Source organism: Mchenga conophoros, linkage group LG22 (assembly GCF_057382185.1).
Source record: "Mchenga conophoros isolate Kocher_MC1m ecotype Shallow Benthic linkage group LG22, M_conophoros_male_GT1.1, whole genome shotgun sequence".
NCBI classification, from domain to species: Eukaryota; Metazoa; Chordata; class Actinopteri; order Cichliformes; family Cichlidae; genus Mchenga; species Mchenga conophoros.
Genome location: NC_140546.1, coordinates 1,458,937 through 1,484,084, shown reverse-complemented (window position 1 = coordinate 1,484,084; position 25,148 = coordinate 1,458,937). Strand labels below are relative to the sequence as shown.

Here is a 25,148-nt window from a genome sequence, read left to right as displayed (position 1 = left end):
TGTGGTTGTTGGAGCAGCAGTTGTGGTTGTTGGAGCAGCAGTTGTGGTTGTTGTTGGGGCGGCTGTTGTGGTTGTTGTTGTTGGGGCAGCTGTAGCAGTTGTGGTTGTTGTTGGGGCGGCTGTTGTGGTTGTTGTTGGCGCAGCAGTTGTGGTTGTTGTTGGGGCAGCTGTACTTGTTGTTGTTGGGGCGGCTGTTGTGGTTGTTGTTGGGGCGGCTGTACTTGTTGTTGTTGGGGCGGCTGTAGTTGTTGTTGTTGGGGCGGCTGTAGTTGTTGTTGTTGGCGCAGCAGTTGTGGTTGTTGTTGGGGCAGCAGTTGTGGTTGTTGTTGGGGCAGCTGTAGTTGTTGTTGGGGCAGCTGTTGTGGTTGTTGTTGGGGCTGCAGTTGTTGTTGTTGTTGGGGCAGCTGTAGTTGTTGTTTTTGGGGCGGCTGTTGTGGTTGTTGTTGGGGCAGCTGTAGTCGTTGTTGGGGCAGCTGTAGTTGTTGTTGTTGGGGCGGCTGTTGTGGTTGTTGTTGGGGCAGCTGTAGTAGTTGTGGTTGGGACTGCAGTTGTTGTGGTTGTTGTTGGGGCAGCTGTAGTTGTTGTTGTTGGAGCTGCAGTTGTGGTTGTTGTTGGGGCAGCTGTACTTGTTGTTGTTGGGGCGGCTGTTGTGGTTGTTGTTGGGGCAGCTGTACTTGTTGTTGTTGGAGCTGCAGTTGTTGTTGTTGGCGCAGCAGTTGTGGTTGTTGTCGGTGCAGCTGTAGTAGTTGTTGTTGGGACTGCAGTTGTTGTGGTTGTTGTTGGGGCAGCTGTTGTGGTTGTTGTTGGGGCAGCTGTAGTAGTTGTTGTTGGGGCAGCTGTTGTGGTTGTTGTTGGGGCTGCAGTTGTTGTTGTTGTTGGGGCAGCTGTAGTTGTTGTTGTTGGGGCGGCTGTTGTGGTTGTTGTTGGGGCAGCTGTAGTCGTTGTTGGGGCAGCTGTACTTGTTGTTGTTGGGGCAGCTGTACTTGTTGTTGTTGGGGCAGCTGTACTTGTTGTTGTTGGGGCAGCTGTACTTGTTGTTGTTGGGGCGGCTGTTGTGGTTGTTGTTGGGGCAGCTGTACTTGTTGTTGTTGGAGCTGCAGTTGTTGTTGTTGGCGCAGCAGTTGTGGTTGTTGTCGGTGCAGCTATAGTAGTTGTTGTTGGGACTGCAGTTGTTGTGGTTGTTGTTGGGGCAGCTGTTGTGGTTGTTGTTGGGGCAGCTGTAGTTGTTGTTGTTGGAGCTGCAGTTGTGGTTGTTGGAGCAGCAGTTGTGGTTGTTGTTGGGGCTACAGTTGTTGTTGTTGGGGCAGCTGTACTTGTTGTTGTTGGGGCGGCTGTTGTGGTTGTTGTTGGGGCAGCTGTAGTCGTTGTTGGGGCAGCTGTAGTTGTTGTTGTTGGGGCGGCTGTAGTTGTTGTTGTTGGCGCAGCAGTTGTGGTTGTTGTTGGGGCAGCAGTTGTGGTTGTTGTTGGGGCAGCTGTAGTTGTTGTTGGGGCAGCTGTAGTTGTTGTTGGGGCAGCTGTAGTTGTTGTTGTTGGGGTGGCTGTAGTTGTTGTTGGAGCTGCAGTTGTGGTTGTTGGAGCAGCAGTTGTGGTTGTTGTTGGGGCGGCTGTTGTGGTTGTTGTTGTTGGGGCAGCTGTAGCAGTTGTGGTTGTTGTTGAGGCGGCTGTTGTGGTTGTTGTTGGCGCAGCAGTTGTGGTTGTTGTTGGGGCAGCTGTACTTGTTGTTGTTGGGGCGGCTGTTGTGGTTGTTGTTGGGGCAGCTGTACTTGTTGTTGTTGGGGCGGCTGTACTTGTTGTTGTTGGGGCGGCTGTACTTGTTGTTGTTGGGGCGGCTGTACTTGTTGTTGTTGGGGCAGCTGTAGTCGTTGTTGGGGCGGCTGTAGTGGTTGTTGTTGGGGCCGCTGTTGTGGTTGTTGTTGGGGCAGCTGTAGTTGTGGTTGTTGGAGCTGCAGTTGTGGTTGTTGGAGCAGCAGTTGTGGTTGTTGTTGGGGCAGCTGTAGTCGTTGTTGGGGCAGCTGTAGTTGTTGTTGTTGGGGCGGCTGTTGTGGTTGTTGTTGGGGCAGCTGTAGTACTTGTGGTTGGGACTGCAGTTGTTGTGGTTGTTGTTGGGGCAGCTGTTGTGGTTGTTGTTGGGGCAGCTGTAGTTGTTGTTGTTGGAGCTGCAGTTGTGGTTGTTGTTGGGGCAGCTGTACTTGTTGTTGTTGGGGCGGCTGTTGTGGTTGTTGTTGGGGCAGCTGTACTTGTTGTTGTTGGAGCTGCAGTTGTTGTTGTTGGCGCAGCAGTTGTGGTTGTTGTCGGTGCAGCTGTAGTAGTTGTTGTTGGGTCTGCAGTTGTTGTGGTTGTTGTTGGGGCAGCTGTTGTGGTTGTTGTTGGGGCAGCTGTAGTTGTTGTTGGAGCTGCAATTGTGGTTGTTGGAGCAGCAGTTGTGGTTGTTGTTGGGGCTACAGATGTTGTTGTTGGGCCAGCCGTACTTGTTGTTGTTGGGGCGGCTGTAGTGGTTGTTGTTGGGGCAGCTGTAGTGGTTGTTGTTGGGGCAGCTGTTGTGGTTGTTGTTGGGGCAGCTGTTGTGGTTGTTGTTGGGGCTGCAGTTGTTGTTGTTGTTGGGGCAGCTGTAGTCGTTGTTGGGGCAGCTGTAGTTGTTGTTGTTGGGGCGGCTGTTGTGGTTGTTGTTGGGGCGGCTGTTGTGGTTGTTGTTGGGGCAGCTGTAGTCGTTGTTGGGGCAGCTGTAGTCGTTGTTGGGGCAGCTGTAGTTGTTGTTGGGGCAGCTGTAGTTGTTGTTGTTGGCGCAGCAGTTGTGGTTGTTGTTGGGGCAGCAGTTGTGGTTGTTGGGGCAGCTGTAGTTGTTGTTGTTGGGGTGGCTGTAGTTGTTGTTGGGGCGGCTGTTGTGGTTGTTGTTGGGGCAGCTGTAGTCATTGTTGGGGCAGCTGTAGTTGTTGTTGTTGGGGTGGCTGTAGTTGTTGTTGTTGGGACTGCAGTTGTTGTGGTTGTTGTTGGGGCAGCTGTTGTGGTTGTTGTTGGGGCAGCTGTTGTGGTTGTTGTTGGGGCACCTGTTGTGGTTGTTGTTGGGGCAGCTGTAGTTGTTGTTGTTGGAGCTGCAGTTGTGGTTGTTGTTGGGGCAGCTGTAGTTGTTGTTGTTGGAGCTGCAGTTGTTGTTGTTGGCGCAGCAGTTGTGGTTGTTGTCGGTGCAGCTGTAGTAGTTGTTGTTGGGACTGCAGTTGTTGTTGTTGTTGGGGCAGCTGTAGTCGTTGTTGGCGCAGCAGTTGTGGTTGTTGTCGGTGCAGCTGTAGTAGTTGTTGTTGGGACTGCAGTTGTTGTTGTTGTTGGGGCAGCTGTAGTCGTTGTTGGGGCAGCTTTAGTCGTTGTTGGGGCAGCTGTAGTTGTTGTTGTTGGGGCGGCTGTTGTGGTTGTTGTTGGGGCAGCTGTAGTCGTTGTTGGGGCAGCTGTAGTTGTTGTTGTTGGGGTGGCTGTAGTTGTTGTTGTTGGCGCAGCAGTTGTGGTTGTTGTTGGGGCAGCAGTTGTGGTTGTTGTTGGGGCAGCAGTTGTGGTTGTTGGGGCAGCTGTAGTTGTTGTTGTTGGGGTGGCTGTAGTTGTTGTTAGGGCGGCTGTTGTGGTTGTTGTTGGGGCAGCTGTAGTCGTTGTTGGGGCGGCTGTAGTTGTTGTTGGGGTGGCTGTAGTTGTTGTTGTTGGGACTGCAGTTGTTGTGGTTGTTGTTGGGGCAGCTGTTGTGGTTGTTGTTGGGGCAGCTGTAGTTGTTGTTGTTGGAGCTGCAGTTGTGGTTGTTGTTGGGGCAGCTGTAGTTGTTGTTGGAGCTGCAGTTGTTGTTGTTGGCGCAGCAGTTGTGGTTGTTGTCGGTGCAGCTGTAGTAGTTGTTGTTGGGACTGCAGTTGTTGTGGTTGTTGTTGGGGCAGCAGTTGTTGTGGTTGTTGTTGGGGCAGCTGTTGTTGTGGTTGTTGTTGGGGCAGCTGTAGTTGTTGTTGTTGGGGCAGCTGTAGTTGTTGTTGTTGGAGCAGCAGTTGTGGTTGTTGGAGCAGCAGTTGTGGTTGTTGTTGGGGCAGCTGTAGTCGTTGTTGGGGCAGCTGTAGTTGTTGTTGTTGGGGCGGCTGTTGTGGTTGTTGTTGGGGCAGCTGTAGTAGTTGTGGTTGGGACTGCAGTTGTTGTGGTTGTTGTTGGGGCAGCTGTAGTTGTTGTTGTTGGAGCTGCAGTTGTGGTTGTTGGCGCAGCAGTTGTGGTTGTTGTCGGTGCAGCTATAGTAGTTGTTGTTGGGACTGCAGTTGTTGTGGTTGTTGTTGGGGCAGCTGTTGTGGTTGTTGTTGGGGCAGCTGTAGTTGTTGTTGTTGGAGCTGCAGTTGTGGTTGTTGGAGCAGCAGTTGTGGTTGTTGTTGGGGCTACAGTTGTTGTTGTTGGGGCAGCTGTACTTGTTGTTGTTGGGGCGGCTGTTGTGGTTGTTGTTGGGGCAGCTGTAGTCGTTGTTGGGGCAGCTGTAGTTGTTGTTGTTGGGGCGGCTGTAGTTGTTGTTGTTGGGGTGGCTGTAGTTGTTGTTGTTGGCGCAGCAGTTGTGGTTGTTGTTGGGGCAGCAGTTGTGGTTGTTGTTGGGGCAGCTGTAGTTGTTGTTGGGGCGGCTGTAGTTGTTGTTGTTGGGGCGGCTGTAGTTGTTGTTGTTGGCGCAGCTGTAGTTGTTGTTGTTGGAGCTGCAGTTGTGGTTGTTGGAGCAGCAGTTGTGGTTGTTGTTGGGGCTACAGTTGTTGTTGTTGGGGCAGCTGTACTTGTTGTTGTTGGGGCAGCAGTTGTGGTTGTTGTTGGGGCAGCTGTAGTTGTTGTTGGGGCAGCTGTAGTTGTTGTTGGGGCAGCTGTAGTTGTTGTTGGGGCAGCTGTAGTTGTTGTTGTTGGGGTGGCTGTAGTTGTTGTTGGAGCTGCAGTTGTGGTTGTTGGAGCAGCAGTTGTGGTTGTTGTTGGGGCGGCTGTTGTGGTTGTTGTTGTTGGGGCAGCTGTAGCAGTTGTGGTTGTTGTTGGGGCGGCTGTTGTGGTTGTTGTTGGCGCAGCAGTTGTGGTTGTTGTTGGGGCGGCTGTTGTGGTTGTTGTTGGGGCAGCTGTAGTGGTTGTTGTTGGGGCAGCTGTTGTGGTTGTTGTTGGGGCTGCAGTTGTTGTTGTTGTTGGGGCAGCTGTAGTCGTTGTTGGGGCAGCTGTAGTTGTTGTTGTTGGGGCGGCTGTTGTGGTTGTTGTTGGGGCAGCTGTAGTCGTTGTTGGGGCAGCTGTAGTCGTTGTTGGGGCAGCTGTAGTTGTTGTTGTTGGGGCGGCTGTAGTTGTTGTTGTTGGGGCGGCTGTAGTTGTTGTTGTTGGCGCAGCAGTTGTGGTTGTTGTTGGGGCAGCAGTTGTGGTTGTTGTTGGGGCAGCTGTAGTTGTTGTTGGGGCAGCTGTAGTTGTTGTTGTTGGGGTGGCTGTAGTTGTTGTTGGGGCGGCTGTTGTGGTTGTTGTTGGGGCAGCTGTAGTCGTTGTTGGGGCAGCTGTAGTTGTTGTTGTTGGGGCGGCTGTAGTTGTTGTTGTTGGGGCAGCTGTAGTTGTTGTTGTTGGAGCTGCAGTTGAGGTTGTTGTTGGGGCAGCTGTAGTTGTTGTTGTTGGGGCGGCTGTTGTGGTTGTTGTTGGGGCAGCTGTTGTGGTTGTTGTTGGGGCAGCTGTAGTTGTTGTTGTTGGAGCTGCAGTTGTGGTTGTTGTTGGGGCAGCTGTAGTTGTTGTTGTTGGAGCTGCAGTTGTTGTTGTTGGCGCAGCAGTTGTGGTTGTTGTCGGTGCAGCTGTAGTAGTTGTTGTTGGGACTGCAGTTGTTGTGGTTGTTGTTGGGGCAGCTGTTGTGGTTGTTGTTGGGGCAGCTGTAGTTGCTGTTGTTGGGGCAGCTGTAGTTGTTGTTGTTGGAGCTGCAGTTGTGGTTGTTGGAGCAGCAGTTGTGGTTGTTGTTGGGGCAGCTGTAGTCGTTGTTGGGGCAGCTGTAGTTGTTGTTGTTGGGGCGGCTGTTGTGGTTGTTGTTGGGGCAGCTGTAGTAGTTGTGGTTGGGACTGCAGTTGTTGTGGTTGTTGTTGGGGCAGCTGTAGTTGTTGTTGTTGGAGCTGCAGTTGTGGTTGTTGTTGGGGCAGCTGTACTTGTTGTTGTTGGGGCGGCTGTTGTGGTTGTTGTTGGGGCAGCTGTACTTGTTGTTGTTGGAGCTGCAGTTGTTGTTGTTGGCGCAGCAGTTGTGGTTGTTGTCGGTGCAGCTGTAGTAGTTGTTGTTGGGACTGCAGTTGTTGTGGTTGTTGTTGGGGCAGCTGTTGTGGTTGTTGTTGGGGCAGCTGTAGTGGTTGTTGTTGGGGCAGCTGTTGTGGTTGTTGTTGGGGCTGCAGTTGTTGTTGTTGTTGGGGCAGCTGTAGTTGTTGTTTTTGGGGCGGCTGTTGTGGTTGTTGTTGGGGCAGCTGTAGTCGTTGTTGGGGCAGCTGTAGTTGTTGTTGTTGGGGCGGCTGTTGTGGTTGTTGTTGGGGCAGCTGTAGTAGTTGTGGTTGGGACTGCAGTTGTTGTGGTTGTTGTTGGGGCAGCTGTAGTTGTTGTTGTTGGAGCTGCAGTTGTGGTTGTTGTTGGGGCAGCTGTACTTGTTGTTGTTGGGGCGGCTGTTGTGGTTGTTGTTGGGGCAGCTGTACTTGTTGTTGTTGGAGCTGCAGTTGTTGTTGTTGGCGCAGCAGTTGTGGTTGTTGTCGGTGCAGCTGTAGTAGTTGTTGTTGGGACTGCAGTTGTTGTGGTTGTTGTTGGGGCAGCTGTTGTGGTTGTTGTTGGGGCAGCTGTAGTAGTTGTTGTTGGGGCAGCTGTTGTGGTTGTTGTTGGGGCTGCAGTTGTTGTTGTTGTTGGGGCAGCTGTAGTTGTTGTTGTTGGGGCGGCTGTTGTGGTTGTTGTTGGGGCAGCTGTAGTCGTTGTTGGGGCAGCTGTACTTGTTGTTGTTGGGGCAGCTGTACTTGTTGTTGTTGGGGCAGCTGTACTTGTTGTTGTTGGGGCGGCTGTTGTGGTTGTTGTTGGGGCAGCTGTACTTGTTGTTGTTGGAGCTGCAGTTGTTGTTGTTGGCGCAGCAGTTGTGGTTGTTGTCGGTGCAGCTATAGTAGTTGTTGTTGGGACTGCAGTTGTTGTGGTTGTTGTTGGGGCAGCTGTTGTGGTTGTTGTTGGGGCAGCTGTAGTTGTTGTTGTTGGAGCTGCAGTTGTGGTTGTTGGAGCAGCAGTTGTGGTTGTTGTTGGGGCTACAGTTGTTGTTGTTGGGGCAGCTGTACTTGTTGTTGTTGGGGCGGCTGTTGTGGTTGTTGTTGGGGCAGCTGTAGTCGTTGTTGGGGCAGCTGTAGTTGTTGTTGTTGGGGCGGCTGTAGTTGTTGTTGTTGGCGCAGCAGTTGTGGTTGTTGTTGGGGCAGCAGTTGTGGTTGTTGTTGGGGCAGCTGTAGTTGTTGTTGGGGCAGCTGTAGTTGTTGTTGGAGCTGCAGTTGTGGTTGTTGGAGCAGCAGTTGTGGTTGTTGGAGCAGCAGTTGTGGTTGTTGTTGGGGCGGCTGTTGTGGTTGTTGTTGTTGGGGCAGCTGTAGCAGTTGTGGTTGTTGTTGGGGCGGCTGTTGTGGTTGTTGTTGGCGCAGCAGTTGTGGTTGTTGTTGGGGCAGCTGTACTTGTTGTTGTTGGGGCGGCTGTTGTGGTTGTTGTTGGGGCGGCTGTACTTGTTGTTGTTGGGGCGGCTGTAGTTGTTGTTGTTGGGGCGGCTGTAGTTGTTGTTGTTGGCGCAGCAGTTGTGGTTGTTGTTGGGGCAGCAGTTGTGGTTGTTGTTGGGGCAGCTGTAGTTGTTGTTGGGGCAGCTGTAGTTGTTGTTGTTGGGGTGGCTGTAGTTGTTGTTGGGGCGGCTGTTGTGGTTGTTGTTGGGGCAGCTGTAGTCGTTGTTGGGGCAGCTGTAGTTGTTGTTGTTGGGGCGGCTGTAGTTGTTGTTGTTGGGGCAGCTGTAGTTGTTGTTGTTGGAGCTGCAGTTGAGGTTGTTGTTGGGGCAGCTGTAGTTGTTGTTGTTGGGGCGGCTGTTGTGGTTGTTGTTGGGGCAGCTGTTGTGGTTGTTGTTGGGGCAGCTGTAGTTGTTGTTGTTGGAGCTGCAGTTGTGGTTGTTGTTGGGGCAGCTGTAGTTGTTGTTGTTGGAGCTGCAGTTGTTGTTGTTGGCGCAGCAGTTGTGGTTGTTGTCGGTGCAGCTGTAGTAGTTGTTGTTGGGACTGCAGTTGTTGTGGTTGTTGTTGGGGCAGCTGTTGTGGTTGTTGTTGGGGCAGCTGTAGTTGTTGTTGTTGGGGCAGCTGTAGTTGTTGTTGTTGGAGCTGCAGTTGTGGTTGTTGGAGCAGCAGTTGTGGTTGTTGTTGGGGCAGCTGTAGTCGTTGTTGGGGCAGCTGTAGTTGTTGTTGTTGGGGCGGCTGTTGTGGTTGTTGTTGGGGCAGCTGTAGTAGTTGTGGTTGGGACTGCAGTTGTTGTGGTTGTTGTTGGGGCAGCTGTAGTTGTTGTTGTTGGAGCTGCAGTTGTGGTTGTTGTTGGGGCAGCTGTACTTGTTGTTGTTGGGGCGGCTGTTGTGGTTGTTGTTGGGGCAGCTGTACTTGTTGTTGTTGGAGCTGCAGTTGTTGTTGTTGGCGCAGCAGTTGTGGTTGTTGTCGGTGCAGCTGTAGTAGTTGTTGTTGGGACTGCAGTTGTTGTGGTTGTTGTTGGGGCAGCTGTTGTGGTTGTTGTTGGGGCAGCTGTAGTGGTTGTTGTTGGGGCAGCTGTTGTGGTTGTTGTTGGGGCTGCAGTTGTTGTTGTTGTTGGGGCAGCTGTAGTTGTTGTTTTTGGGGCGGCTGTTGTGGTTGTTGTTGGGGCAGCTGTAGTCGTTGTTGGGGCAGCTGTAGTTGTTGTTGTTGGGGCGGCTGTTGTGGTTGTTGTTGGGGCAGCTGTAGTAGTTGTGGTTGGGACTGCAGTTGTTGTGGTTGTTGTTGGGGCAGCTGTAGTTGTTGTTGTTGGAGCTGCAGTTGTGGTTGTTGTTGGGGCAGCTGTACTTGTTGTTGTTGGGGCGGCTGTTGTGGTTGTTGTTGGGGCAGCTGTACTTGTTGTTGTTGGAGCTGCAGTTGTTGTTGTTGGCGCAGCAGTTGTGGTTGTTGTCGGTGCAGCTGTAGTAGTTGTTGTTGGGACTGCAGTTGTTGTGGTTGTTGTTGGGGCAGCTGTTGTGGTTGTTGTTGGGGCAGCTGTAGTAGTTGTTGTTGGGGCAGCTGTTGTGGTTGTTGTTGGGGCTGCAGTTGTTGTTGTTGTTGGGGCAGCTGTAGTTGTTGTTGTTGGGGCGGCTGTTGTGGTTGTTGTTGGGGCAGCTGTAGTCGTTGTTGGGGCAGCTGTACTTGTTGTTGTTGGGGCAGCTGTACTTGTTGTTGTTGGGGCAGCTGTACTTGTTGTTGTTGGGGCAGCTGTACTTGTTGTTGTTGGGGCGGCTGTTGTGGTTGTTGTTGGGGCAGCTGTACTTGTTGTTGTTGGAGCTGCAGTTGTTGTTGTTGGCGCAGCAGTTGTGGTTGTTGTCGGTGCAGCTATAGTAGTTGTTGTTGGGACTGCAGTTGTTGTGGTTGTTGTTGGGGCAGCTGTTGTGGTTGTTGTTGGGGCAGCTGTAGTTGTTGTTGTTGGAGCTGCAGTTGTGGTTGTTGGAGCAGCAGTTGTGGTTGTTGTTGGGGCTACAGTTGTTGTTGTTGGGGCAGCTGTACTTGTTGTTGTTGGGGCGGCTGTTGTGGTTGTTGTTGGGGCAGCTGTAGTCGTTGTTGGGGCAGCTGTAGTTGTTGTTGTTGGGGCGGCTGTAGTTGTTGTTGTTGGCGCAGCAGTTGTGGTTGTTGTTGGGGCAGCAGTTGTGGTTGTTGTTGGGGCAGCTGTAGTTGTTGTTGGGGCAGCTGTAGTTGTTGTTGGGGCAGCTGTAGTTGTTGTTGTTGGGGTGGCTGTAGTTGTTGTTGGAGCTGCAGTTGTGGTTGTTGGAGCAGCAGTTGTGGTTGTTGTTGGGGCGGCTGTTGTGGTTGTTGTTGTTGGGGCAGCTGTAGCAGTTGTGGTTGTTGTTGAGGCGGCTGTTGTGGTTGTTGTTGGCGCAGCAGTTGTGGTTGTTGTTGGGGCAGCTGTACTTGTTGTTGTTGGGGCGGCTGTTGTGGTTGTTGTTGGGGCAGCTGTACTTGTTGTTGTTGGGGCGGCTGTACTTGTTGTTGTTGGGGCGGCTGTACTTGTTGTTGTTGGGGCGGCTGTACTTGTTGTTGTTGGGGCAGCTGTAGTCGTTGTTGGGGCGGCTGTAGTGGTTGTTGTTGGGGCCGCTGTTGTGGTTGTTGTTGGGGCAGCTGTAGTTGTGGTTGTTGGAGCTGCAGTTGTGGTTGTTGGAGCAGCAGTTGTGGTTGTTGTTGGGGCAGCTGTAGTCGTTGTTGGGGCAGCTGTAGTTGTTGTTGTTGGGGCGGCTGTTGTGGTTGTTGTTGGGGCAGCTGTAGTACTTGTGGTTGGGACTGCAGTTGTTGTGGTTGTTGTTGGGGCAGCTGTTGTGGTTGTTGTTGGGGCAGCTGTAGTTGTTGTTGTTGGAGCTGCAGTTGTGGTTGTTGTTGGGGCAGCTGTACTTGTTGTTGTTGGGGCGGCTGTTGTGGTTGTTGTTGGGGCAGCTGTACTTGTTGTTGTTGGAGCTGCAGTTGTTGTTGTTGGCGCAGCAGTTGTGGTTGTTGTCGGTGCAGCTGTAGTAGTTGTTGTTGGGTCTGCAGTTGTTGTGGTTGTTGTTGGGGCAGCTGTTGTGGTTGTTGTTGGGGCAGCTGTAGTTGTTGTTGGAGCTGCAATTGTGGTTGTTGGAGCAGCAGTTGTGGTTGTTGTTGGGGCTACAGATGTTGTTGTTGGGCCAGCCGTACTTGTTGTTGTTGGGGCGGCTGTAGTGGTTGTTGTTGGGGCAGCTGTAGTGGTTGTTGTTGGGGCAGCTGTTGTGGTTGTTGTTGGGGCAGCTGTTGTGGTTGTTGTTGGGGCTGCAGTTGTTGTTGTTGTTGGGGCAGCTGTAGTCGTTGTTGGGGCAGCTGTAGTTGTTGTTGTTGGGGCGGCTGTTGTGGTTGTTGTTGGGGCGGCTGTTGTGGTTGTTGTTGGGGCAGCTGTAGTCGTTGTTGGGGCAGCTGTAGTCGTTGTTGGGGCAGCTGTAGTTGTTGTTGGGGCAGCTGTAGTTGTTGTTGTTGGCGCAGCAGTTGTGGTTGTTGTTGGGGCAGCAGTTGTGGTTGTTGGGGCAGCTGTAGTTGTTGTTGTTGGGGTGGCTGTAGTTGTTGTTGGGGCGGCTGTTGTGGTTGTTGTTGGGGCAGCTGTAGTCATTGTTGGGGCAGCTGTAGTTGTTGTTGTTGGGGTGGCTGTAGTTGTTGTTGTTGGGACTGCAGTTGTTGTGGTTGTTGTTGGGGCAGCTGTTGTGGTTGTTGTTGGGGCAGCTGTTGTGGTTGTTGTTGGGGCACCTGTTGTGGTTGTTGTTGGGGCAGCTGTAGTTGTTGTTGTTGGAGCTGCAGTTGTGGTTGTTGTTGGGGCAGCTGTAGTTGTTGTTGTTGGAGCTGCAGTTGTTGTTGTTGGCGCAGCAGTTGTGGTTGTTGTCGGTGCAGCTGTAGTAGTTGTTGTTGGGACTGCAGTTGTTGTTGTTGTTGGGGCAGCTGTAGTCGTTGTTGGCGCAGCAGTTGTGGTTGTTGTCGGTGCAGCTGTAGTAGTTGTTGTTGGGACTGCAGTTGTTGTTGTTGTTGGGGCAGCTGTAGTCGTTGTTGGGGCAGCTTTAGTCGTTGTTGGGGCAGCTGTAGTTGTTGTTGTTGGGGCGGCTGTTGTGGTTGTTGTTGGGGCAGCTGTAGTCGTTGTTGGGGCAGCTGTAGTTGTTGTTGTTGGGGTGGCTGTAGTTGTTGTTGTTGGCGCAGCAGTTGTGGTTGTTGTTGGGGCAGCAGTTGTGGTTGTTGTTGGGGCAGCAGTTGTGGTTGTTGGGGCAGCTGTAGTTGTTGTTGTTGGGGTGGCTGTAGTTGTTGTTAGGGCGGCTGTTGTGGTTGTTGTTGGGGCAGCTGTAGTCGTTGTTGGGGCGGCTGTAGTTGTTGTTGGGGTGGCTGTAGTTGTTGTTGTTGGGACTGCAGTTGTTGTGGTTGTTGTTGGGGCAGCTGTTGTGGTTGTTGTTGGGGCAGCTGTAGTTGTTGTTGTTGGAGCTGCAGTTGTGGTTGTTGTTGGGGCAGCTGTAGTTGTTGTTGGAGCTGCAGTTGTTGTTGTTGGCGCAGCAGTTGTGGTTGTTGTCGGTGCAGCTGTAGTAGTTGTTGTTGGGACTGCAGTTGTTGTGGTTGTTGTTGGGGCAGCAGTTGTTGTGGTTGTTGTTGGGGCAGCTGTTGTTGTGGTTGTTGTTGGGGCAGCTGTAGTTGTTGTTGTTGGGGCAGCTGTAGTTGTTGTTGTTGGAGCAGCAGTTGTGGTTGTTGGAGCAGCAGTTGTGGTTGTTGTTGGGGCAGCTGTAGTCGTTGTTGGGGCAGCTGTAGTTGTTGTTGTTGGGGCGGCTGTTGTGGTTGTTGTTGGGGCAGCTGTAGTAGTTGTGGTTGGGACTGCAGTTGTTGTGGTTGTTGTTGGGGCAGCTGTAGTTGTTGTTGTTGGAGCTGCAGTTGTGGTTGTTGGCGCAGCAGTTGTGGTTGTTGTCGGTGCAGCTATAGTAGTTGTTGTTGGGACTGCAGTTGTTGTGGTTGTTGTTGGGGCAGCTGTTGTGGTTGTTGTTGGGGCAGCTGTAGTTGTTGTTGTTGGAGCTGCAGTTGTGGTTGTTGGAGCAGCAGTTGTGGTTGTTGTTGGGGCTACAGTTGTTGTTGTTGGGGCAGCTGTACTTGTTGTTGTTGGGGCGGCTGTTGTGGTTGTTGTTGGGGCAGCTGTAGTCGTTGTTGGGGCAGCTGTAGTTGTTGTTGTTGGGGCGGCTGTAGTTGTTGTTGTTGGGGTGGCTGTAGTTGTTGTTGTTGGCGCAGCAGTTGTGGTTGTTGTTGGGGCAGCAGTTGTGGTTGTTGTTGGGGCAGCTGTAGTTGTTGTTGGGGCGGCTGTAGTTGTTGTTGTTGGGGTGGCTGTAGTTGTTGTTGGAGCTGCAGTTGTGGTTGTTGGAGCTGCAGTTGTGGTTGTTGGAGCAGCAGTTGTGGTTGTTGTTGGGGCGGCTGTTGTGGTTGTTGTTGTTGGGGCAGCTGTAGCAGTTGTGGTTGTTGTTGGGGCGGCTGTTGTGGTTGTTGTTTGCGCAGCAGTTGTGGTTGTTGTTGGGGCAGCTGTACTTGTTGTTGTTGGGGCGGCTGTTGTGGTTGTTGTTGGGGCAGCTGTAGTTGTTGTTGTTGGAGCTGCAGTTGTTGTTGTTGGGGCGGCTGTTGTGGTTGTTGTTGGGGCAGCAGTTGTGGTTGTTGTTGGGGCGGCTGTACTTGTTGTTGTTGGGGCGGCTGTTGTGGTTGTTGTTGGGGCAGCTGTAGTTGTTGTTGTTGGAGCTGCAGTTGTTGTTGTTGGCGCAGCAGTTGTGGTTGTTGTCGGTGCAGCTGTAGTAGTTGTTGTTGGGACTGCAGTTGTTGTGGTTGTTGTTGGGGCAGCTGTTGTGGTTGTTGTTGGGGCAGCTGTAGTTGTGGTTGTTGGAGCTGCAGTTGTGGTTGTTGGAGCAGCAGTTGTGGTTGTTGTTGGGGCAGCTGTAGTCGTTGTTGGGGCAGCTGTAGTTGTTGTTGTTGGGGCGGCTGTTGTGGTTGTTGTTGGGGCAGCTGTAGTAGTTGTGGTTGGGACTGCAGTTGTTGTGGTTGTTGTTGGGGCAGCTGTTGTGGTTGTTGTTGGGGCAGCTGTAGTTGTTGTTGTTGGAGCTGCAGTTGTGGTTGTTGTTGGGGCAGCTGTACTTGTTGTTGTTGGGGCGGCTGTTGTGGTTGTTGTTGGGGCAGCTGTAGTTGTGGTTGTTGTTGGGGCAGCTGTTGTGGTTGTTGTTGGGGCAGCTGTAGTGGTTGTTGTTGGGGCAGCTGTAGTCGTTGTTGGGGCAGCTGTAGTTGTTGTTGTTGGGGCGGCTGTAGTTGTTGTTGTTGTTGGCGCAGCAGTTGTGGTTGTTGTTGGGGCAGCAGTTGTGGTTGTTGTTGGGGCAGCTGTAGTTGTTGTTGGGGCAGCTGTAGTTGTTGTTGGAGCTGCAGTTGTGGTTGTTGGAGCAGCAGTTGTGGTTGTTGGAGCAGCAGTTGTGGTTGTTGTTGGGGCGGCTGTTGTGGTTGTTGTTGTTGGGGCAGCTGTAGCAGTTGTGGTTGTTGTTGGGGCGGCTGTTGTGGTTGTTGTTGGCGCAGCAGTTGTGGTTGTTGTTGGGGCAGCTGTACTTGTTGTTGTTGGGGCGGCTGTTGTGGTTGTTGTTGGGGCAGCTGTACTTGTTGTTGTTGGGGCGGCTGTACTTGTTGTTGTTGGGGCAGCTGTAGTCGTTGTTGGGGCGGCTGTAGTCGTTGTTGGGGCGGCTGTAGTCGTTGTTGGGGCGGCTGTAGTGGTTGTTGTTGGGGCAGCTGTTGTGGTTGTTGTTGGGGCAGCTGTAGTTGTGGTTGTTGGAGCTGCAGTTGTGGTTGTTGGAGCAGCAGTTGTGGTTGTTGTTGGGGCAGCTGTAGTCGTTGTTGGGGCAGCTGTAGTTGTTGTTGTTGGGGCGGCTGTTGTGGTTGTTGTTGGGGCAGCTGTAGTACTTGTGGTTGGGACTGCAGTTGTTGTGGTTGTTGTTGGGGCAGCTGTTGTGGTTGTTGTTGGGGCAGCTGTAGTTGTTGTTGTTGGAGCTGCAGTTGTGGTTGTTGTTGGGGCAGCTGTACTTGTTGTTGTTGGGGCGGCTGTTGTGGTTGTTGTTGGGGCAGCTGTACTTGTTGTTGTTGGAGCTGCAGTTGTTGTTGTTGGCGCAGCAGTTGTGGTTGTTGTCGGTGCAGCTGTAGTAGTTGTTGTTGGGTCTGCAGTTGTTGTGGTTGTTGTTGGGGCAGCTGTTGTGGTTGTTGTTGGGGCAGCTGTTGTGGTTGTTGGAGCTGCAGTTGTGGTTGTTGGAGCAGCAGTTGTGGTTGTTGTTGGGGCTACAGATGTTGTTGTTGGGGCAGCCGTACTTGTTGTTGTTGGGGCGGCTGTAGTGGTTGTTGTTGGGGCAGCTGTAGTGGTTGTTGTTGGGGCAGCTGTAGTTGTTGTTGTTGGGGCGGCTGTAGTTGTTGTTGTTGGGGCGGCTGTTGTGGTTGTTGTTGGGGCGGCTGTTGTGGTTGTTGTTGGGGCAGCTGTAGTCGTTGTTGGGGCAGCTGTAGTCGTTGTTGGGGCAGCTGTAGTTGTTGTTGTTGGCGCAGCAGTTGTGGTTGTTGTTGGGGCAGCTGTTGTGGTTGTTGTTGGGGCAGCTGTTGTGGTTGTTGTTGGGGCAGCTGTAGTTGTTGTTGTTGGAGCTGCAGTTGTGGTTGTTGTTGGGGCAGCTGTAGTTGTTGTTGTTGGAGCTGCAGTTGTTGTTGTTGGCGCAGCAGTTGTGGTTGTTGTCGGTGCAGCTGTAGTAGTTGTTGTTGGGACTGCAGTTGTTGTTGTTGTTGGGGCAGCTGTAGTCGTTGTTGGCGCAGCAGTTGTGGTTGTTGTCGGTGCAGCTGTAGTAGTTGTTGTTGGGACTGCAGTTGTTGTTGTTGTTGGGGCAGCTGTAGTCGTTGTTGGGGCAGCTGTAGTCGTTGTTGGGGCAGCTGTAGTTGTTGTTGTTGGGGCGGCTGTTGTGGTTGTTGTTGGGGCAGCTGTAGTCGTTGTTGGGGCAGCTGTAGTTGTTGTTGTTGGGGTGGCTGTAGTTGTTGTTGTTGGCGCAGCAGTTGTGGTTGTTGTTGGGGCAGCAGTTGTGGTTGTTGGGGCAGCTGTAGTTGTTGTTGTTGGGGTGGCTGTAGTTGTTGTTGGGGCGGCTGTTGTGGTTGTTGTTGGGGCAGCTGTAGTCGTTGTTGGGGCAGCTGTAGTTGTTGTTGGGGTGGCTGTAGTTGTTGTTGTTGGGACTGCAGTTGTTGTGGTTGTTGTTGGGGCAGCTGTTGTGGTTGTTGTTGGGGCAGCTGTAGTTGTTGTTGTTGGAGCTGCAGTTGTGGTTGTTGTTGGGGCAGCTGTAGTTGTTGTTGTTGGAGCTGCAGTTGTTGTTGTTGTTGGCGCAGCAGTTGTGGTTGTTGTCGGTGCAGCTGTAGTAGTTGTTGTTGGGACTGCAGTTGTTGTGGTTGTTGTTGGGGCAGCTGTAATTGTTGTTGTTGGGGCAGCTGTTGTGGTTGTTGTTGGGGCAGCTGTAGTTGTTGTTGTTGGGGCGGTTGTTGTGGTTGTTGTTGGGGCTGTAGTTGTGGTTGTTGGCGCAGCAGTTGTGGTTGTTGTGGTTGTTGTTGGTGCAGCTGTGGTTGTTGTAGGAGCAGCTGTGGTTGTTGTCTGCGCGTTGCAGCAGGCTGTAAGGAATTTTTGTGTCAGTTTCATATTTTTGCCACACACAATTGTTGACAATGTCAAACTCTTTGAAATGTAAAGGTTTTACTTACCAACAAAGAGAAAGAAGATTAGATACATATTTGGAATCATGGCCATTTTTCTCTTCACTGATCTCTGAAAAGTTTGTTCATCATGGTTATTATCAGCTATAGAAAAGATTAAATGCAGAATTTCTCCACGTTTGTGTTAATAAAGATTTATTAACTTACTGTTAAATTATTATGAGGTTTGAGTTTCACAATGGAAATACATCTTTTTTAAAAGTACATATATTAACAACTTTGATATTCTACTGTGGTCATTCCTGGTCCCTACTTCAATATTAATTGTATTGTAAGTTTTATTTTACTAGTTTTAATCATAAATATCTTTGGTACTACCATTTTGTTAATATGCTTCTCTTGCAGTTTTTTAGTTTACGTAATTGGTATTGCTCTGCAATCATTTCACTTTTCTCAATAAGGTGGTGGTTAAGGTTGAGTTTCAAATAAAATTTAGAAAATAAATTAACAAAAATGATCATTTTAATGTAACTGATTGTAAATAAATGTACAAGTCAAAAGTTCATTCATATGTTCTTTGACACACTTCGTCCCATATGTAATATATTCCTCTTTATAAATGAATATGATTTTCATTATTCTCAGTTGTTTATCCACTTTTTTCATAAAAAATGATTCAAGATTGTTACTAATGATTTCTAAACATTTTTCATTTTTGACAAGCAGAAATAGAACAATTAAAACATTTAGAAATATATGTACAAATTTAAATTGCTGCCTAAATTGCTAAATTTGTTGCCAAAAGATCATATCCAGAAATACATATACCAATTCAACTTAAAAGTCACATGTAGATCTCAGATATATATTTAATATTAGGGTTACTTACATAGTATTTCTTTGCTTGTAAGTCGTCCACTGTAGTGAAAGAAAGTGATGTTCTCTGACTTCATCTCCTCTTTTTATAATCAGCCAACATGAACCTGAGGACAAATATGTGCAGGTGGAGTAATGGTAGTTATCGTCATGGTTTAAGGTGTGTGCACTAACCTTTTATTTACCTGCATCTCTCTCCTATTGTCCTCCTGAAACGGTCATCACTTGAGATTTGACAGTCAATAGGCTATTATACGCATACATATTTCTGGCCTTTTCTTTTCTTTCTAACTTGAGCTTCTACATTTTCTCTGTGTGACTAAGTTTATTCTTGTGCTGGATGTGATTGTATCTTCATGGCTACGTTAGGACTCTATGTGGCCCAATAAAATGACCATTTTGGGACAATAAAATCTGACAGACTAAACAAATATTCCGTGATTAGTTTTGGACTAAATAAAGCTCACAACTGGCTGATAATATTTAGACCAAGAATCAACATTTACAGGTTGGTGGTGCTTGCTGGGCAGTCAGTGTCAACATCAAAACAACAATGGTTTCTTTTTTTTTTTTGTCTTTTCTTTTACACACATTCTAAATCTTACTGCTTCATTTAATGAAATTGAAGAAATTTTCACCAATTTAGGTAACTTTGAAAAGCAGCAGTTTCTGACTCTTGGCAAAGAAAAAAAGGCTGAAAACTTTTACATTTTCAGCACTTTTCTTTCATGGATTTGATTTGAATCCAGTAGAAATGGTGCAATCTACCTGCACTACAAGTCAGAGTGATACTGCACTATCAGTGTAGGAGCAGAATCTCACAATACCAGCATTACATTCAACCCAGAGCCCAGGAGTGGTGGCTTGTTTCTTCTGCGCTCTGATGACCGAGAGAGGGAAAATGACCGTGTGAGTGAGCATGAGAGACAGGCTGGAAAACTGCTGGAAGAGGAATATGCTTACTCACTGCTTTTTAGTGTGAAACAGTGGGGTCTTTTACAAGCATACATGATGTTTTGAGAGTGAGACACCCATCTCATTATTGTCTGAACCTGGAGTGCTTACACAATGATGCCAAAGGACACCTTCTTCATAATTTAGAAACACCGGTGAATGAGTCACTTTTAAAAGTGTTCTTGAGAGTTGGGAGTTTGCTTCTTATTTTATTTTATTTTCTTCTAGGTTATTGCAACACTTAATGCAGGAAGTCATTCCTCAGTTATCAGAGACAGGTGAGACCTGACTAAAATACACTTACACACTTGTGCTGTAATAAATTAAAAATATCGAGCCAGTAAAAAGTAAGTAGTAAATTTATTTATATAGCACTTTTTAGGCAAGGCAAGTTTATTTGTATAGCACAATTCAACAACAAGGTGATTCAAAGTGCTTTACAGAGACATTAGAAACAAAAACAAATAAAAAGCAGGATTTAAAATTGATTAAAACAAGCAAACAAACAAACTAATTAACAAACAAACAAAACAGTAGGGATGGGTATGGTTTAGGTTTTATCCGATACCGGTGCCAAATCGGTACTTTTGAAACGGTGCCGGTGCTTAAACGGTGCTCAAACCGGTGCTTAAAGAATGGAGAACACAAACTTTGTCCAAAAACCTCTCATGTTCAGCTGGTTTTTTGTAAAAAGATAACAACGTGTGCCTTTTCTGCAGCTATGTGGCATATATGGTATCATTCTTGGCTGGAAGCAGTGCTTAAACAATGGAAAAAACACAAACTTTGTCCAAAAACCTCTCACGTTTAACTGTTTTCCACTTTTTCTTTGGTCATTTTAGCCTTTTTGGCCAGGGTGAAGGGAGTATCTGCCATCAAACAAGAAGACAGCCGCATGTAGCTATGATGATGTTTGCTAGTTCACCTTACATGCATTAATGTAATAACGTGGTTAGCCTACTCAACGTAAATTACACACGAACAACATTAAGCTACTCACGCAGAGAAGCTGCTGCTGCATCATCATCCTCATCATTTCTGCTACACTGGCAGGGCTAGGGGACAGGACTCTATTCTTCGGGTTTTTGGGGGATGTTGCTCCGGGTCCGATAACTGGCAACCCACCCGACGTGCACGGTGTGAGGTCTCGCAGCAAGCTATCAAATACAGCGCATTTCTCGGCTTTTAAAAAAAAACGCTATGCGTCGCCAGGTGCTTCATCAGATTCTTGGTGTTACCTCCTTTGACAGTATCACAGTATCAGCTTAAAGCACTTGTTGCTGCTGAGTTTGCATCTTTTGCTGTGAAGTACAGCCAGACTTTTGACCGCTTCACCTTGGGCATTTTTAATCTGTAGCTCTGCTCTAACAGAACGTACGTACCTGGCCCCGCCTACTATCCTCGGAAACGTAAAATGATTGGCTAGAAGTGTATCACAGCTCAGGAAAAAAAAGCGCCGAAATAAAGCACCGAAATGTGCGCTGCTTTTCGGTCTGGTTACTACCGTTTATGTCTGAACGACACCGGTACCCATCCCTACAAAACAGTATATAAAATCAAAACAGATAAAATCATAACAATAGATAAAATCAGTAGTTAAATGTAAGTTTTGAAATTTAAGCTTAAAAGTGTGGATTTGGTGCTTTATTCAAATGCAGCTGAGAACAGGTGAGTCTTCAACCTGGATCTAAATAAACTGAGTGTTTCAGCTGATCTGAGGCTTTCTGGGAGTTTGTTCCAGATATAAGGAGCATAAAAGCTGAAACCAGAGGGGAGAAGAGACGGTGAGAAAGGGGGGAAGAAAAAAAGAACAACAAACAAAACGCCTGGGTCACCTGTGTGGAGAAAAAAAACCAGAAGAGAAAACAAACAAAAAAGAGCAACATAATAAAAAAACAGCACCATCACAATAAACTAGCTAGCAGTAGATAACAGTAGATACTAAATATTACATGTTATTGTGCAGCACACAAGATCGACAGCGCACAATTTGCTTTGAGGCAGCAGCCAAGAAAGGAGTAGTCTGCGTCGATGAACACCCGTGTGTACACCTGTATGTACACCTGTGTTCAGAAGGTTTCTCCATGTAACGATCTGCTAGGGAGTGTGGGGAGCCATAGCCCCGTCCCCCACCCCAGGGCATGAAGCAGGTATGGAGGAGATACAGGCTTCAGACATCCATAGGCTCCAGAATACGAGGACCCAAGGAGGCCTCTGGGCCTGAGGGCACCCCACCCCCTGGAAGGGGCCCAGCCGGGCCACAGGTGCCAGGCCCCGCCAATCGGCCACCAGGAGTGAGTCAGTACATACTTGAGCGCCCAGCCCCAGACACCAACAACCGCCAACACACCAACGTCTGAGGGCATCGGCCACCAGCAGGGAGTGTGGTGAGGGGAGATAGGCCTCCGTACCTCGGAGAGCCTGAGATGTTCCCAGAGAGGTGGAGTCTAAGACCCAAGCTGACATATAGACACAGATGAACAGGTGCACGCGGACACAAACTTGCATTCCCACCCTCATATACACAAACAAGCTGTTTTTTAAAAGAAGTCACCGAGTCAATGGTGCGTAGCAGGGGAGGTAAACTGTTCCACAGTATTGGACCTAGGGTTTGAAAAGTGCGATCCCCCTTTGTTTTCAGACGGGTCATGGAATAGTCAGGAGACCACTATCAGTGGATCTAGGGTTGGAGAAGCTCGGTGATATAGGTCGGGGCCTCACCTTGTTAAGACATAAATGTAAAAGTGAGGACTCGAAGCCAGTGCAGGGATTTTAACATGGGAGTGAAATGAGAGAAATTTATTTGTGTGGGTAAAAAGCCTTGCTGCAGCATTTGAGGTGATTTATGGAAGCCTTAGACCAGGGGTGGGCAATCTCAGTCCACGAGGGCCGGTGTCCCTGCAGGTTTTAGATGTGTCCTCGAACCAACACAGCTGATTTAAATGGCTAAATTAGCTCCTCAACATGTCCTGAAGTTCTCCAGAGGCCTGGTAACGAACTAATCATGTGATTCAGGTGTGTTGACCCAAGGTGAGATCTAAAACCTGCAGGGACACCGGCCCTCGTGGACTGAGATTGCCCACCCCTGCCTTAGACAGACAGGAAAAGAGTGCATTACAATAGTCTAACCGGGAGGAGATGAAGGCATGGACAAGCATATCCAGTTCAGCTTTGGAGTGTCCCAATTTCCAAATATTGAGTATAAGAACAAACCAACACTGGCCCAGAAGAGTTCAGTTCAATAAAAACGATGATTTTATTGAACACACGTGTGGGGACATGTATACTGTAACACAATCAGCATAGATCCCTGCCCAAAAGCTCAATTCAAAATGGTTTTAATATGTCAGGGTTCAACCCCTTCATGCGTCAGCACAGAGTATGATATGCATCAGTTACAGTAAATGATCAACTGAAAAGCTAAAAACAGTTAAACAAGATAAGATAAGATAAAACTTTATTAATCCCTCGGGTGGGTCCTCTGGGAAATTCGGTTTCCAAAAAGCACAGCACCGACAGAAGTTACAGTTACAGAATATATACACACACACACACACACACACACATATATAAATACAGAGACAAATATAAATAAAATATACGAAGGGGATAAATAGAATAAATAGGAATAAAAAAATAAAAATACAAGTGAATTGCACATTTCAAGTATTGAGTCTATTGCACTGTTGACTATTTACAAAAGTATTGCACAAAAGGTATTGCATGGTGAGGTGAAGAGGCACTACAGCTTAGTTGTTCCCCCCTCCTTTGTCCTCCTGTTTCCCCTCCCTCTCCCCTCCAGAGAGGAGTTAAACAGTCTGATGGCGTGTGGGACAAAGGAGTTTTTAAGTCTGTTAGTTCTTGTCTTGGGGAGAAGCAACCTGTCACTGAACAGACTCTTCTGGTTGTTTATGGCCGTGTGCAGAGGATGCCCAGCATTGTCCATAATGTCCAGCAGTTTCTTTAATGTCCTTTTCTCTGCCACTGTCACCAGAGTGTCCAGCTTCATGCCGACCACAGAGCCAGCCTTCCTGATCAGTTTCTCCAGCCTGCATGAGTCCCTCTTTGCTGTGCTGCTCCCCCAGCACACCACAGCATAGAAAAGTACTCCAGCAACCACCGACTGGTAAAACATCCTCAGGAGCTTCCTGCAGATGTTAAAAGACCTCAGCCTCCTGAGGAAGTACAGTCGGCTTTGGGCTTTTTTATACAGGTGCTCTGTGTTGCATGAGTCCAGTTTATTGTCCACCCACAGCCCGAGGTACTTGTACTTGTTGACCACCTCCACCTCCTCCCCCTCTATCTGAACCGGCAGTGGACCTTCTCTGGACCTCCCGAAGTCCACAACCAGTTCCTTAGTCTTTGAGGTGTTGAGTTGCAGGTGGTTTGTGTGACTCCATGCGACAAAGTTCCTCACCAGACTTCTGTACTCCTCTTCCTGATCATCCCAGATACACCCCATGATGGCTGTGTCGTCTGCAAACTTCTGAATATGGCATAATTCAGAGTTGTAGCAGAAGTCAGAGGTGTACAGGGTGAAGAGAAGAGGGGACAGCACAGTTCCCTGTGGTGCTCCTGTGCTGCTGACCACAGTGTCAGACGTGATGTCCTTCAGCCTGACGTACTGTGGTCTGTCGGTGAGGTAGTCGGAGAGCCAAGCCACCAGGCAGGGGTCCACCTCCATCCTGTTCAGTTTTTCCTGAAGCATACAGGGCCGGATGGTATTAAAGGCACTGGAAAAGTCAAGAAACAGGATCCTGACCGTGCCTTTTCCCCCATCCAGGTGTGAGTGGGCTCTGTGTAGGAGGTACAGGATGGCATCCTCCACTCCGACACCCGCCTTGTATGCAAACTGTAGTGGGTCCTGGGCATGTTGTACCTGTGGTCGGAGGAGGTTGAGGAAGAGCCGCTCTAGAGTCTTCATAAGATGTGACGTCAGTGCCACCGGTCGGAAGTCATTCAGCTCATTGGGCCGGTTCCTTTTGGGGACCGGGACGATGCAGGATGTCTTCCATAGGGTGGGCACTCTCCCCAGTCGCAGACTGAGGTTGAAGACTCGTTGTAGCGGCTCCCCAAGTTCAGCAGCACACGCCTTTAGCATCCTAGGACACACCTTGTCTGGGCCTGCTGCCTTTCTGGGGCGAAGCTTCCTCAGTTGCCTCCTGACCTGATCCACTGTGACACTGGGAGATGTTTGGGAGGAGGGGAGGGGGAGAGATGTCTTGCTGCTGAGAGAGGGATTGGAGGAGGGGGGTGTCATGGTGTCAGGAAGGGGGGGAAGCGAGGGAGGCAGGAGAGTGGGGAGAGGACTCTGTAGTGAAGGTGAGGGTAAGGGTGGGGGGGTTGTGGGCTGGTCAAACCTGTTGAAGAAGTTGTTGAGTTTGTTTGCCTTCTCCACAGTCCCCCCCCACTGTGCTTTTCTTGGTGTTGTGGCCTGTGATGGTTTTCACACCATTCCAGACCTCCCTCATATTGTTCCTCTCCAACTTCTGCTCCACCTTCCTCCTGTAGGTGTCCTTTGCTTCCCTCAGGCAGCGTTTCACCTCCCGCTGTGCTGCTTTCATCTCCTCCTTCACTTTGCTCCTGAAAGCCTTCTTCTTCATGTTGAGGACAGCTTTGACTTCCTGTGTTACCCACGGTTTGTTATTAGGATAACACCGTACCGTCTTAGCAGGGCGACCGTGTCCACACAAAAGTTGAGGTAGTCCGTCAGACAGTGTGTCGCCCCCTCTATGTCCTCACCATGTGGGCTCAGGAGCACATCCCAGTCTGTGGTGTCATAGCAGTCTCTCAGAGCATCCTCCTTTTCTGGGGTCCATCTCCGGATGGAGCGCGTTGTGACAGGCTGCCTTTGGACGAGGGGTGTGTATTGTGGCTGTAGGTAAACCAGGTTGTGGTCTGACTTCCCTAGTGGGAGGAGGGGGGTGGCTCTGTATGCATCTCTCACATTAGCATACAGTAGGTCAATTGTCCTGTTGCTTCTTGTGGGACAATTCACAAACTGGTGAAAAGCAGCCAGAGTAGAGTCCAGTGTGGCATGGTTAAAGTCTCCAGATATAATAATGAAAGCCTCGGGGTTTTGTGTCTGAAGTCTTGCTGTGACTGTGTGTATTTTCTCACAGGCAGCTGTTGTGTCGGCCCTCGGAGGGATGTAAACACACACACAGATCACATGACTGAACTCCCGAGGTAGATAATATGGCCGCAAGCTAACAGCTAGCAGCTCCAGGTCCGGACGGCATACCGAAACTTTAACGGAGACGTGTCCAGGGTTACAGTATCTGTTGTTAACGTAGACAATGAGTCCCCCACCTCTGCTTTTTCCGCTGGCCTGCGTGTCCCTATCGGCTCTCACGGATGTGAAACCGCATAGGTCTACGTTAGCCTGCGGCGTTAGCTCGGTTAGCCACGTCTCCGTGAAGATAAACAAGCTGCACTCACGGTATAGTCTGTGGTTGTTCAGAGCGCACAGTTCGTCAATCTTATTCTGTAACGAGTTCACGTTGCCCATGATCACTGTCGGGATTGATGGTTTGAATCGCCTCCGGTGATCCGCTCTCCTCGCTCCAGCTTTGCAGCCTCTGTAGCTCCTCTTTAGCTCGGCCGGGATGTTGTGTCGCATGCCGGTCTGTCCCTTTGTTCTTAGTGCCAGCAGCTCCGCTCTCGAATAGATGAAGGAGCTGGTTCCAGAAGTTTTAAAAAGTGCATTATCCATCTTATATCGCTATATCTAAGAGGTATAAGTAGAGGAAGGTGAAATAAAGTTTGAAAAGCCTAGTCTAAAAAAGTTAAAGTTAAGAAAAAGGTGCGGTGTTGCAGAGCTACTTGGAAAGGCTGCCGTCACTCCAGCGCCATCTTAAGAAAGTTCCCCTTTATCGAAACATTTTACCATATATGGCAGTCTGTTTCAACCTTCTCGCC

General features: G+C 49.5%; 1 protein-coding gene across 1 annotated transcript in view; it reads right to left on the bottom strand.

The window, feature by feature from the left end:
* Positions 1–24,942, bottom strand: part of LOC146548461 (uncharacterized) — a 47,413-nt gene extending 22,471 nt beyond the window's left edge. The window contains exon 1 of the mRNA XM_085263349.1: positions 24,698–24,942. Coding sequence (XP_085119475.1) covers positions 24,698–24,942 — 245 coding nt within the window. The remainder of the gene's footprint in view (positions 1–24,697) is intronic.
* Between the last annotated feature and the right edge of the window lie 206 nt (positions 24,943–25,148).